Raw genomic sequence first — 15,072 nt, forward strand, 5'->3', positions numbered from 1 at the left:
GCCCCGGAGTCTCTCCATACTCCCAGCCCAGCCCTCTTGCCAGCCCTCAGTGCCTAAGCCACCAGATCCTGCGTGATCTCTTTGTGTCCTCTTAGCACCTGTGAAGCATTGATAACTTACTTCTACTGTATAGATTTTCAACCTTGGCTGCACATTAGAATTACTTGGGAGCTTACAAAACACCAAAGTCCAGGCCATACCCCATACCAAATGTACACAACCTCAGAGACTGAGGCTCCAGTGCTTTGAAAGCTCTCCAGGTGATTCCAGTAGGCAACCCAAGCTAAGAATCTCTGCTCTACTGGGTCCTGCTGCAGCTAGGAGCCATTGGCGGTGGGGGGGGGGGGGGGGAATGAGGTCACGATGGGTTCGGGTGATCCACCCTCCTGGTTTGCAGAGGACTGAGCATTTTACTGGATGTGGGATGTCCGATGTTAAGGCTGGGGAAGTCCTGGCAAACTGGTATGAGCTGGTCACCCTCGTGTTCACCTGAGCTCTAACGGCTTGATGAACTACTCTGTCCACTAGTAATATTTGTGCCTAAAGAACCAGAGCCCTGCTTGAGTGCTTTTGATACTGCTAGGCAAACTCTTTTCTCCCCTCTCCTGGCCTCCAGGGACACCTCCACTCTTGCAGCCTGGCACGTGACCCCACACACTTACCTTGTCCTGGGGTGCCCTTCTCGGCCAGTCAGAATCCGACCTGGCCTTCAGACCCCACTCATCAAGCCCTGCCTTATTCCAGAAGCTTCTCAGACCCCATAGAAGGAAAGGGCCCTTTCTGTGGTATAAGGGGTGGAAGGGACTCGAAGAGGGTTACATGCCAGATGGAGTAAGTGGGCCCACTGGCTGAGGGCTCAGACCTGGCCTCACAGAGTCTACTCAGGGTGCCCAGATGGCAAGGTGACCCTTGTGTAGTGCGATAATCACCTACAGGAACAGGGGAGGAAGGTGGGGGAGTGCAGAGGAGCGTGGAGACAAACAGGAAGACTTTGGCTTCCAGTAAACAGATTCACTCCACAGCCACTGAACACCTGTGTGCATAGCACCAGACCAGGCAGGGAAAGGTATACAAGACAGAGGCAACTTTCAATTTCAAGAGTCTACAACGTAAGTATAGTTTTCACCGATATTTTAGGTAATCACTAATCCAGACTAACAGGAGGAAAAATAATCTGATTTTTTGTAATCAAAACATAAACGTTTACAACAAAGTAGATATTTCTCTCAGATGCCTAGAATAAATCTAAAATATACTGCCTACTAGAGGTACTTTGGGAATCTTCTTTAATTATTAAAATATTCATGATAAATTGGTGCTCAAATTTTTGATTTTTAAAAATTTTATCAGTCGATCATGTATCACACTATTCAACTACTTTGCAAACTTTTCCCTCGATAATTACACGGTAGTGAAGCTCTGCCTCAGGTTATGATGGAAGTTTTGTTATAAAGGAGTCTGAACAATAGCTTTCCTGATAGGAAATCTTGAAGCTTATTATTGAGGTTCTTTTTTAAAAACAGCCAGAAGCTAACTATTTCTCTCTACCTAAACTTGAAATAAATGTGTACTTCTCATAGGATAGTAAGCATGTGTCTGACTAGGATTCAATCAGAGAAGGAAAACCACGGCCCAGTAAAGGCAAAAAAGAATCCTGGGGAAGGTACACTAGTTTCATGTCCAGTGCCAGTGAGGTGAGTCAGCAGATCAGTGACATGTGTGAGCTACAAAATTACTGCTGCTTCTGTTCTGCCCTCCAGCTCTCCCAAGAATCTCCCTTGTAGACCACACAAACCGAAAAATACAAGAAAGGGAAATCTGACAAATGCACTTCAGCCTACCGGAGTTGACACGTAACAAAGCCCATGACATGTTATACTGAGAAATTACTGGGCTTAGAAAATTTGCCCATTTATTAAAAGCATCTATGAAATATAAAACAAAAAGAGATTCAGTAGTCTGCAGGACATTGAGGAGGGAAAATGCTGGTCCAAGAAGACCCAAGAGCCACTTCCATGTATAGTTACAACCAACAGGACAGATGAGATACAAGGAAAGCTATCGGATTCAAAGGTCACACTGCAGCTTTCCTGATCTATGAGTCTGAATCCAGAATGCCCTGATTCTTTCTTCCCTGGAATGGACCTAACCCATTCCATTTCTGGCAGAAGATTATGGAGATGTGGAAAAAAACCAGAGAATCTCCCTCTGATGTAGATCCTCAAAATCAAATAAAAAGTAGTGCTAACTTAAGCTTCCACTTTAGTCATTCCTTCTGTAGTGTCAGATGACGCCCCTTTCGTGCCCCTCTCTGACACATAGCAAGGCTCTCCCCATACCCATCATTCCCCCAAAGCAAACTGGCTAATGCTGAGTAAGGCGGGAACTCTGTCTAAAGGTACTTATGCACTGAACACATCCATGAGATCTGTCCACTATGTGGATTTTCAGGTCTTGGTAAGAGTTGAGCTAGGACTGAAGGCCGTCTGCACTCACTACAGCCAAAGGTTTTCTCCCCAGCACGAGTTCTCTGATGTTCGCTAAGAGCTGAACTCCAAACAAAGGCTTTACCACCTTCACTTCATTCACAGTTTCTCTCATGAATGGATTCCCAGGTGATCAATAAGGTATGAACTGTACTTGAAGGTTTTCCCACATTCTTTACATTCAGAAGGTTTTACCCCACTGTGAGTCTTCTGGTGCTGAATAAGGTGGGAGTTCCGACTAAAGGCCTTCCCGCATTCACTACACTCATAGGGTCTTTCTCCAGTGTGAATTCTATGATGTTTGATAAGGAGTGAACTCCTACTGAAAGATTTTCCACACTCATTACAGTCATAAGGAGTCTCCCCTGTATGGACTCTCTGATGTTCGATGAGGTGTGAGTTACGACTGTAAGCTTTCCCACAGTCGCAGCATTCGTATGGTCTCTCTCTGGTGTGAACTCGCCTATGTTCTGTTAGATTTGAGCTCTGGCTGAAGGCCTTCCCACATTCGGTACATTCATAGGGCTTCTCCATAGTGTGGATTCTCTGATGTCGAAGGAGACTTGAGCTCCGACCGAAAGCTTTTCCGCACTCATTACACAGGTAAGGCATCTCCCCCGTGTGGATGATCTGATGCTGGATGAGGTGTGAGCTGCGCCGGAAGACCTTCCCACACTCACCGCATTCGTAGGGTTTCTCCTCGGTGTGGATTCTTTGATGCTGAATGAGATTTGAACTATGGCCAAAGGCTTTTCCACATTCATGACACTCATAAGGCTTCTCCTGTGTGTGGATTTTTTCATGCTGAATACGGTATGTGTTCCGTCTGAATAGCTTGCCACAAGTGTTGCACATTTGAGATTTCTCTTCCATAAGAATGTGTGGCTGTCGGATAAAGTCTGAGATATGACCAAAATTCTGTCCATACCCATAGGGTCCCGCATGTTTGTTTCGTTCACATTCCTCTCCTTCATGTGGCTGTGTCCCTACTTCAAGAGTTTTCTGCTTTATAATTAATTGATCCTCAGTCCAGGTCTCACCATCTGACGGAAAATACAAAAAAAGTATATGTAACAATAAAAACTCCCTGTGGGAAACAGGATGATCAAAGTATTCCAGGGTATCTGGTTCAAAAAAGTACGAAAAATGGCCTCACAATAGGAGGAAAAGATGGATACAAGCTGAGCAGATTTGGAGAAAGTGGTGGGGAAACTAAAGTGAGGATTTATATATGAAGTCCCTGACCAGACAGATATACTGGAATTAGCAGAATAGGAAAGCAGAGTTTGAGGGAAGTGGGATTATCTCAGAACACAGGAAGAGTGATGCTGGGGGCTCTGTGTGGGGAGGGGCAGGGCCTGAGCGGATAAATAAAAGAACCTCACACAGAGGTTCTGTCCACACGGTACCCTGGTCACATGCGTTGTCACTGTGGTAACAGGGAAGGCTCCCTTCCTGTAATCACACACCAGCACCTTCCTCACTCCTGTTGAGAGCCTCTCTCTACACACAGATACTCACATGCTCATTCATGAACATGACATACTCGGACCTTAGATGCAACTTTTAGAAATGGTACAAACTGGGAGGATTTGCAAGAGGAAGGGAGGGGAGAATAGGGGGAAAAGTTGTTTAAAATATGAAGCATGGGGTAGTGAGAAATACTTCCAAATCTATTTCAACTCTAAGAGAACATACAAAAACCAATTCTGGGGACTTCCCCGACAGTCCAGTGGTTAAGACTCTACCTTCCAACGCAGGGGGCGCAGGTTCAATCCATGGTCAGAGAACTAAGACCCAAGATCCCACATGCCACGCGGTGCGGCCAAAAATTTAAAAACAAACAAACAAAAAATTCTGCACCCTAGCTGTATCTAAGGGAGACCTTAGAAAAACATCTCCTGTTTACTATAATACATTTCTCCTCTTAAGTTTTACTTATTAAATATGGCTTACTGAAGTGTAGTGATATTACAGAAAGAAGGCCCTCTGCTTTGGGGGATCTTTCTGGAAGAAGGGGGTGCTGAGGAATATCCAATGTAGTATCATTTCCATCAGCAGTGAAAGTCTAAAACATATGCAACCCTGATTTTAGTAGGGAATGGTCATTGTCTTTAAGGAATTTAAGAAGTATCTGGTCTCACAGAGCCATATTTACACTTGTTCTCCACCTCCAGACATGCTCTCATCTTCTGTACATTCAATTTGGATACTGGTTTTCTTACAAATTTTTTTGTGATGAGAACTTTTAAGATCTACTCTCTAAGCAACTTTCAAATATACTACATGGTGTTATTAACTATAGCTGTACCTTACATCCCTGGAACTTATTCACCTTATAACTGTAAGTTTGTACTTTTGGACCCCCTTCATCCAGTTCTTCCACTCCCCACCCCCCGCCTCTGGCAACCACCAATCTGTTCTCTGTTATCTATGAGTTTGGATTTTTCAGATTTCACATACAAGTCAGGTCATACAGTGTTTGTCCTTCTCTGACTTATTTCACTTAGCATAATGTCCTTGAAGTCCAACCGTGCTGTTGCGATGGCAGGAATTTCGTGTTTTTTATGGCTGGATAATGTTCCATTGTGTGTACAGATAGCACATTTTCATCCATTCATCCGTCGATGGACACTTACGTTGTTTCCATGTCTTGGCTATTGTAAGTAATGCTGCAATGAACCTGTGGGTGCAGATATCTTTTCGAGAGAATGGTTTATTTTCCTTTGAATAAATACCCAGAAGTGCTGGATCACACAGTAGTTCCATTTATAATTTTTTGAGGAACTCCATACCATTTTCCATAATGGCTGCACCAATATACATTCCCACCAACAATGCATGAGGGTTCCCTTTTCTCCACATCCTCATCAACACTTTTTATTTCTTATATTTTCGATGTTATTCTACCAGGTGTGAATGGATTGCTGGTTTAATGTTTTTACGTCCCCTTGCACGTGTGTTTACCTTACTTGTCAGACAGATTGCAAGCTCCTGAGGAGCAGGGACTAGGGTTTCTTCTCTACCGCCCTGACCTGGCCCCCATCTGTCTTTCCAGCCTCATTCTGATCTTCTCCCTACACAAAGCCTCTTTACTATCTGTTGAACCACTCTACTCATAATATGTGAAGGCTGGGATGTTGTAGAGGATGTGCCTTTTATTTGGCCCACTGCCCGAAATTTGACAGCCTGCGCAACGTAGTCGAGGATGTCAATCTCACTGCTCTCAGGCCCTGTTCAATATCACCTTCTCCCTGAAGGTGAAGGTGATCCTTTTCCTACAGCTCTTGAAATACTCATCTTTAAGTCATGTAACAGTCAGTACGTTTTATTGATCACTAACAACATGCCAGGTATAGTTCCAGACTCTGAGATACGTCAGTAAGCAAAACACAAAAATCCTCAAAGACCTTTCATTTTACTAAGGGAGATGGATAGTAAACTATGTCAATTACATACTGTTAAAAGGTCATAAAAGTGTTATAGAGGAAAAAAGCAAGGAACAAGGATTAGAGTGCCGGGGGCAGTGGGCAAAAGGGTTGCAATTTTAAATATCACAGTCAAAGGAGGACTAAGAAAATGACATTTAAGCCAAGACTTGAAGGAGATAAGGATATGTGGGAAAGAGCATTACACATAGAAGAAATAGCAAGTGCGAGACCCTGGGTGTTCAAAGACGCAAGTGTGACTGGAGCAGAATGAGCAAGGGGGAGAGGAGTAAGAACTGAGATCAGAGACATAGAAGGGGGATCAGAGAACACAGGACCCTGTAGGCTACAGGTCTGTAAGAGGTTTATTTCAGAGTGAGATGGGGAGCCACTGGAGGGTTCTGACCAGAGGAAGACAAGAGCTGACACTTTACCAGGATCACACTGGCTGCCATGCTGGGTAGAGGCTGGAGGGAGGTAACTGCAGAGGCAGGACAACCAACGAGGCTGCTGCGATAATCCAGGGGAGAAATGATGGCGACCTGAACCAAGACGGTGGCAGAGGAGGTAGTAAGAAGCACTTGGATTCTGGAAAGAAACGTTGACAGTCGCATGGACAGGATTACTGGCTGACGGATATGGATATGAGAGAAACCAAAGTTTTTCTCTGGGTTGTGTAGCAGAAGGGATGATGTTCCCATCTACTGGGACGGGGGATATTCGTAGACCAGCTAGAGCATCTCCAATAATCGAAAAAGACATTTCCACACGATGGCTCTCATACCAGTTTCTTGAGATCAACCTATCCCAAACCTGCACATACACTTCTAGTGTGTGAGTACTTGGTACGATAGCCTTGCAACTCTCCTGTAACTTTAACATTTTTCAAAATAAAAGGGAGGGTGGTGCGGTAAATAATGACCAGTGACTCTCTTCTCTGTCCCCATATCCACTCAGTAAACAAAAGTACTATTGCTTCTATCTACAACGTAGCAATACTCTTTTTCCCCTGCCTTCCTGTTATCACTGCTAATATCCTAAAGTCAGATCCTAATCACCTCTCACACTAAACAAACTAGAATCTCTTCCTTGATTTGCAATGCTCATCTGCTAGCCTCCTGTTAAGCAAAGCTCACATACTTCAATTTCTGCCAAGCAAATCTAAATTCTTTGGCGTGCCATTCATTTTCCACACTCGTGCTCCGCTCTGCCTTTAGTCTCATCCTCTATCAATCTACTCTATGCTCCAGTTACTCTGAAATGTTTCCTGAACATTTAGCTCCCCACGCAATTCCTTCTCCGCTCGACCTTCTTCCTCCACCTGGATCAGCCTCCCTTCCAACTTCACCAATCAAAATCCTATCCACCCTGCAAGAACCCAGATCAAAGGCAGCCTCCTTCCCCAAACTTAACCCTGCTCCAAACCCCGGCTGGAAGTGATTGTTCCTTTGAATCTCTAAAGCATACAGTTCCTGCCCTCTCCTCATGGCATTTAACCACATCGACTTTGGGCCTCTCCTTAGAAATATGTTTAGTTTTTTGTATGTGTGTATTCCCTTCAATTTATTTTGAAAGTACCTCTAGAATAAGAGGTGTCTTCCATTTCTTTTCCTCCAACCCCAGTACCATGTAAAGAACTCTGCACACATTAGGTGCTTTAAAATGCTCCTGATTATTTCCTAGCAATCCATTGTAAGGAAGTTCTACTCCATCAAGAGAAGAATCTATGAATCATGGAGGGCCCCACGTTGACCATTCATAAAGTCTTCAGGACTGAAACTCAAATAGAATTCAGAGAGGTATATCTCCTCATGGGTTTGAGCCACTTATATAAGAAATATCAAAAACTTGGATCCAAACTCTGATGGACGGCAGGACCCTCTGGAATACCTCTGCAGACAGTGGCCAGTCTGAGACAGAGCTAGAGAAGCCCAAGAAGGGAGCAGTTGCCCTGTGGAATAACAGGCTCATCAAATGTATCCCTGTGGGGCTTCCCTGGTAGCTCAGTGGTTGAGAGTCCACCGCCGATGCAGGGGACACGGGTTCGTGCCCTGGTCCGGGAAGATCCCACATGCCGCAGAGCGGCTAGGCCCCTGAGCCATGGCCGCCGAGCCTGCGCGTCCGGAGCCTGTGCTCTGCAACAGGAGAGGCCACAACAGTGAGAGGCCCGCGTACCGCAAAAAGAAAAAAAAAAAAAAAAGTGTCCCTGTGGATGAAGGTTTAAAGAAACATTTCTAGACTGATTTGCTTCTAATTTAAAGGGAGGGGGAAATCTACACAGTTCTTCAAGCAGCTTAACTACAAAGCTGTGTGATCCCAAGTACATTTACTTCTAACAGCAGAAGAAATGAGCAACGCTTCCTGTACTGGGTCAAACAGAGCCCTCACCCCCAAATTTATGTATACCTCAGAATGTGACCTTATTTGGAAATAGGGTCCTTGCAGAGGTAATTAGTTAAGATGAGATCATAATGGATTAGGATGCACCCTAAATCCAGTGACTGGAATCTTTATTAAGAGAAAGGAGAGGAAGATTCAGACACAGAAACACATGGGAAAGAAGGCCATGTGACAATGGAGGCAAGATTGCAGCGATACAGCTACAAGCCAAGGAATGCGGAGGATGGCTGGAAGCCACCAGAAGCTACGAGCAGTCAGAGAAGGATTCTTCCCTAGAGCCTTCAGAGCAAGCCTGGCCCTCTTGGATTTCTAGCTTCCAGACCTATGAGAAAATACAGTTGTTTTAAGCCATGCAGTTGCAGTAATTTGTCATAGCAGTCGTAGGAAACTAATATACTTCCTGTTTGATTTAATCACTCAACAAACATATGTACCACGCTGACTATGTGCAAGATTCTGGTAAAGAGATTATAATGCTGTTTCAAAGCACAATTAGGAATGACAACCCCTCCCTAGGTGAACTGCGGACGACATCCTCAAAGAATGACGTTAAGCTGCATCTTGAACTATGATCGGGATCAACAAGGTAAAGAGAATTGCAGGCAAAAGCAACAGCATATGTTAAGGCTCAGAAACATAAAAGGGAATACTAAGTTTAAGGTGTAGTGATAAAAAATTCAATGAGATGTATGCTCCGTGTGGGCAGGAAGTAGGACATAGAGCAGAAAAAATAAGAGTAGAGCCAGATAATGAAAAGACAAAAAAACAATAATAAAGTCACTCTGAACAATTTTTTTTGAAAAACATAATGAAGAGACATATACGCCACACTCAGGATTTGAGACTTTATTCTATAGGCAGAGAATAATATGGGCAGCTGAGAGTGGGGGAAATTACCAACAGCACAGGGATGTGTCAATACTCCAAGGAAATAAAATGGGCCTAAAATGAGGAGGTGGTGGTGACAGGCAACAGTCAGGCCTTTCTGAAGAAAAACTGACAGGATTTGGTGGCCAAATGAATACAGAGGGAAGGAGAATGTAGAGGATGATCCAAGTTTTCTGGTTTGGGAAAAGCACCTACTAAAATTAGTCAAGGGAGTCACTGGAAGGTAGGGAGGTGGGGGATGGCAGAAAAGAATGAGTCCAGAAGTACACTTACAGATGTCTGGTTCAGCACAGAGTGCAACCTGAAGTCTCAGAAGGGGACAGGATCACCCACGAGGGTGAAAGAGAAGAGGGCTGAGAACTGCTTTGGGGAAAATCAGTGTTTAAGAAATGGGTGGAGGGAATTCCCTGGCGGTTCAGTGGTTAGGACTCTGCGCTTTCACTGCAGTGGCCCGGGTTCAATCCCTGGTCAGGGAACTGAGATCCCGCAAAGCACATGGTGCAGCGAAGAAAGAAGGAAGGGAGGGAGGGAGGGAGGGAGGAAGGAAGGAAGGAAGGAAGGAAGGAAGGAAGGAAGGAAGCAGAGAAACAGGAATGGGAAAGACCCTGAGAAGGCAAGTGGCAGGACAAGGAGAAAACGGTGCTTCCAAAACCAAAGAACAAGAGTTTCAAGGAACAGTGATCACATCAACAGAAATACTAAAGGGTCAAAAAAAATTAGGGATGGGACTTCCCTGGTGGCGCAGTGGTTAAGAATCCGCCTGCCAATGCGGGGGGACACGGGTTCGAGCCGTGGTCCAGGAAGATCCCACATGCCGCGGAGCAACTAATCCTGTGCACCACAACTACTGAACCTGTGCTCTAGAGCCCGCGAGCCACAACTACTGAGCCAGCACGCCATGACTACTGAAGCCCACACACCCTAGAGCATGCACGCCGCAACTACTGAGCCCATGCACCGCAACTACTGAAGGCCGCGCGCTCTGGGGCCCGTGTGCCGCAACTACTGAGCCCGCAGGCCTTGAGCCCGTGCTCCACAACAAGAGAAGCTACCACAATGAGAAGCCCACGCACTGCAAAAAAGAGTAGCCCCTGGTCGCTGCAACTAGAGAGAAAAGCCCACAGGCAGCAATGAAGAACCAACGCAGACCAAAAAAAAAAAAATTTTTAATTAAAAAAATATATTAAAATTAGGGATAAAAAAAAATATGTCCAGTGGATTCATTAGTTAAGCCACTGGCAACCTGGATATAATCAGTTTCGATGCAGCAGAAGCAGTGCCCTGCACCAAGTGAATGGCAGTTACAAAATTAACAGCAACTGGTGAAGACTTTTAAGAGTCTTTATGATAGCAAAGGGAACAAAGGTGATTACACCCAACTTCCCTCTATTACTTAGTCAACCACCAAGTCCTACAGGTTTCCACATCTCTAGCATGTGTTTGTTTCCTTCCTGGCAGCCACCAGTCTGCTTCAGAAACCTGATGGAGGAGGCTGCCCTGCACTGAGCTTTCAAGCATGGGACACTGGGATGTGTGGGGTTTGGGTAGGCAGAGAATGTAGGAGACAGCGACGCAAAAAAAGGACACAAAGGCACAATGGTGGATAGTGCAAAGTGTTTTCAGCATTACCTTGTGCAGACACACGAGTCTTGCAGGGTCTGTCTGGGGGAACACTGAGATAAAGACTTTAAAGTTGGGTTGAAACCCCACTGCAGAGGACCCTGAATGCCAGGTTACAGAGAATGAACTGAATGCAGTGGGCACTGTGAACTAACACAAATAAATATTTTAGGATGGCAACTAAGGCACTTGGCCTTAGAAAGACTAGCAGTGAGGAGCCTGTGATAAGGGCCTATCCCCTCTTACCTAAACTCTGATTCTTTTCTTACTCTAAATTCTTTCAAGGCCAAATATATGATTTTCTAAGGCCTCCTGGGCCAATACCCAGTTGATAGGTGAACGTCCACATTGTCTATTGCCCTGTAGTCTCTCACAGATAACTATTCCAACTCAACTCTAAGCTGGTGTGTGGTGGGGGGGGGCAACAGAGGTACGTTTTCTTTCAACTTAGTCTCAGCACCTTATAATAATAACTCAATAGAATATCTGAGTTAAAAATCAGCCTAAAACAGAATTAGAAAGCTAAATATGTGAAAGAAAAATCCTCCAAACCTTAGCCATCTCAAAATCTATGATGTGGATTATCTAAGCCTTTGTCCCTCAACTAAATAATCCAAATCCACCTTTTTTTAAAGGCCAAGCATATACGAGATAATGGTGGGATGGTAGATTGAAATTTAAATGTTGATGTTTACAGTTTAACCTCATTTTCCATCAGCAGGTGTCTGGCCTGTCTACTGTACTCCACAGGCAAGGTACCCTCTCGAAGTTTACATCCTGGGTGGAAAATGTATCTTCCCTAATGAAGAAAGGCAGGTTCGGGGGAGAAGCCCACTCTTTTCCTGGTACTTGGGGTATAGGACACACTTGGCTGGGTTCATTCATTCTTTTATTCACACAACGTTTACTGAGCCTCTCAAAGGACAAGCAAGTTAACACGTGCTGGAATAACAGATCCTCAAAACTTAGTGCTATGGACAGTGCTGCTGCAGGTCTGCAGGTCTGTCTGCTCCACACATGAAGAGAGGAAACATTAGTGATAGGCTTTATTTACATGTAATAGAGTTTTAGATTAAAAAAAAAATCAGTGTCTTGCACCAGGGTAATTCTAAGCGCACGGTTAATCGTGTCCATCTGATCTGAGGCCGCGGTGGGAAGGACAAAGTTTAGACAAAGAAAGCAGCTAGGTCAGCTCTCCTCACCCTTGCTCTTTCGAGGCTCCTGCTCGAGGGACGGACACGGGGACTCCGGGGACGTCTGCTCAGGCAGCTTCTCCATGGGCCGGGTCCAGTCCCCGGTGCCGCTCCAAGGCCAGGATCTTCTCTAAAAGGTCTTCAGAACCCGACCCAAGGAACGGGCAGTCACTTCAGGACAGAGAGCGAGAAGAGGACAGATGTAGGGAAAGCTGCCCGTGCCGTAGGCGCCGCTTCCTGAGAGGTTCCCGGCCTGGGGGCGGTCGGGGAAGCCTCGTCTTCCCTGCAGGCAGACTGAACCCCGCCGCGGGTAGCGCCCGGCCGGCCGGCAGCGCGCCCCACCCCGACCCCACGGGATCCCCGCTGCCCGACCCTCTCCCGCCGCCCCAGCGGCGAACAGCAACACTCACTCGCTCAGCCGGCCGCACGTTCCGGCGGCGTCGGCGACCTCGGCCTCCAGGCGGACTAGAAACGCCTGCTCCTCGGCGCGCACTTCCGGGGCCCGTCTAGGCAGCTCGGAGGTCTAATCTCGATCGCGGGTTCCCTAGGGGCCGCTGGGGAGCTGGGTCCAGAGCGGAGTCGGGTGAGGGGCTTCCTTGGGCGTTTGTCCTCCTTCCCAAGAAGGGATTGAAGGAGGACAGAAAAGATTTCTCTATTTGCCCTCCATCGCCCAAGTGGACTTAGGATCTAAATTGGTTGTCTCTTCTTTCTCATCCCCAGTGTCCCGTGTGCACCCCATTTGCCTCCTCCGCTCTGCTCCATCCATCTCCACATGCCTTCTTCAAGATCACAGGCCACGCTGACCCTGCTGGGCCAAAACCTGTTATCTACGCCCTCTGTCCAGCCTGTCCTCCTCTCCCTTTGTCGCTTCAACTCAGCCTCCCAGTTATGCCTGGAGCATATAAACAAAGAGGAGAAACGTACTGGTACCAAAGGGCTGAAAGAGGAAGAAAAGCCGTAGAGATAGGATCAAGATCCAAACAACTACTGCACCTGGAGTACAGGTTTGCAGAGGCGTATCTGATATGCTGAAGCAGGAAAAAAGGATAAGGAAACGAGCTGTTCATGATAGAGGATTTTCCTGCTAAACTCAAACATAACAGCTACCAGTTATGGGGCACTGAAACTGAACATTATCTCATTAACCCTCACAACAATCCCACAAAGTTTATACTTTTTACTATCTTACACACCAGAAGCTGCACAGCTAGTGAGCAATCTAGAGGCAGGATTTCAACCCTGGCCCGTTCAAACCAGGGCCTGGAGGCTAACCACACTCCGGAGAGACAGTGGAGGAAGACGGGGGAAATGCTGTCTGCGGGACATAAGCGACTGCGGGAAAGACGTTCGTAATTACGTCCAAGTTGTAAATTTATTAACATGGATGAAATACAAATATAAAAGGGTAACCATTTTCTTAAAGAGAGTGGGATGAGGCAGCAAAATAATTCCAAAATCAGTATTTTCTTGTTGATTTGTACAGAGCACCATCTATTTGAAACCATTCTTAAGTCTTGGATTTAACATCGGTTCCTTCATGCACTCATATTTTGAAGGGAGTGTTAAGACTTGATGCCGCATGATAACGAATGTTAGAGGCGTGTCAGTTTGCCAACTCCAGCAGGAAGTGCCTGTCAGGAGGCAGTTCCTACCACACAGACCACAAATGCCTAGTGATTTCTCTAGTCATATTTTAAGTTCTCCTAGCTCAGGGTGCCCCTCCCTGAACAATGCTAGTCCTGCACTGGTAAACGCTTGCTCGTTGATTTCCTCTTTTTTAGATTTTATGCTAAGTATCTCTCCTCCGTTGTAGCGTTTTTTATATTAGTATTTACATTAAAAACTTCTGGGCATTTAGTATATGACCAGTAGCTTTTACATTACCTCACTTAATTTTCATGCTATTAACAACCACACTGTATACACAAGAAAACTAGAAAGGCTAATTAAGTAAAATGTCGAAAGTCATATAGCTAGTAAAGTTCAAACATATGTCTCATTCCAAAGTCATCGCTTTGACTCATTCGTCTTCTTTACTCAATGGATTGTTTAATGCATTTGATTAGGTTAACTGTATCCACCGGCTTCCACTAAATATTGCCTGCCAACTGTATTACTGAATGAATGAAAGGACATAAGATGTTACATACTTGGATGTGAGAAATTCCATCGTTTCTGAGACAACACCCTATGGGCTTCCTTTGAACTTTGTTCTCAAATCCTCAGTTACCCACGTACTATTTCCTAAGGTGAGGCATTCTCCAAAGAGCTCATTTATTACTGACTTGAAAATGCCATACTCTTTCCTCTGCAGGCCTTCTGACATGCTCTCTTTTGCCCAAAATACTCTCCCTGCTCCACTCTCAGCACTCTCCATCTCTAGTCTACCGATCCACTCTTGCTCAAGCCGAAAACCTAGGAACCAAACTTGATTTTCCCATTCCCCACTCTGCTCCACCACTATAATATAGTCAGAGGTGATAGTAAACCTTGATAAGAATATGTATCCATTAGTAAGTCCTAGTTGGCAGAAAAATTAAGAATGCATGTGGGTCATTGAGAAATGGAAATATAAATCTAGTGATGGCAGTGGGGGTGTCTTGGCAGAAGATGGGAATTCAGGAGATTTGACTTGTAGCCTGTCGTCAAAATTGTCAAGCCTGTTTCAAAGGGTGGGGCAGGGGGGTTCTAACTAGCTCCCAAAAGATACTGGGATATTTTCTCCCAGCTTCCCAGAGAGCTCTGGGAGCATTTAGGATCAGCTGCAAACTAATGGTGAATCACTGGGTGTGTAACAGGGAACAAAGAACTATCAAAGAAAACGTCTCTTCTCTAGGTTCTGGGATGTGTCCGATACCAACATCACGATGATGGAAAGCTGTGGAGTCAAACAGCCCTGACTTTGAGCTTACTGTGTGACCCTACAGGTTTTTCAACCTCTCTACACCTCAGTTCCTCTGTAAAACGGAGCTGGTTCCCTTGCAGAGTTGTTGTGAGGACTGTTTGAATATGTGCATATATATATACATGTGTACGTAGGTAGGTGGACAGATAGAT

At 45.4% G+C, this 15,072-nt stretch overlaps 2 protein-coding genes across 4 annotated transcripts in view; both read right to left on the reverse strand.

The window, feature by feature from the left end:
* Positions 1–15,072, reverse strand: part of TMEM225B (transmembrane protein 225B) — a 44,589-nt gene that overhangs the window by 16,552 nt on the left and 12,965 nt on the right. The window contains exon 1 of one of the 2 annotated variants that reach the window (XM_049699294.1): positions 12,025–12,163. The exons of the other annotated variant lie outside the window; for it this stretch is intronic. The gene's annotated coding sequence lies outside the window, so the exon portion shown is untranslated. Of the gene's footprint in view, positions 1–12,024; positions 12,164–15,072 lie in introns of those variants that run through there. 2 annotated transcript variants of the gene reach the window in all.
* On the reverse strand, positions 1,093–12,165 carry LOC125960243 (zinc finger protein 239-like). 2 transcript variants are annotated; one of them, XM_049699285.1, is made up of 2 exons: positions 12,025–12,165; positions 1,093–3,529 (listed from the first exon to the last, which is right to left on the reverse strand). In XM_049699285.1, the coding sequence occupies exons 1-2, from the start codon at positions 12,098–12,100 to the stop codon at positions 2,598–2,600; spliced, it is 1,008 nt and encodes a 335-aa protein (XP_049555242.1). In that variant the 5' UTR covers positions 12,101–12,165; the 3' UTR covers positions 1,093–2,597. The 2 variants fall into 2 exon arrangements, with proteins under 2 accessions (XP_049555242.1, XP_049555241.1); XM_049699284.1 differs by having other exon boundaries at positions 6,349–12,026.

This window comes from Orcinus orca, chromosome 16, assembly GCF_937001465.1.
Source record: "Orcinus orca chromosome 16, mOrcOrc1.1, whole genome shotgun sequence".
In the NCBI taxonomy this organism is placed as follows: Eukaryota; Metazoa; Chordata; class Mammalia; order Artiodactyla; family Delphinidae; genus Orcinus; species Orcinus orca.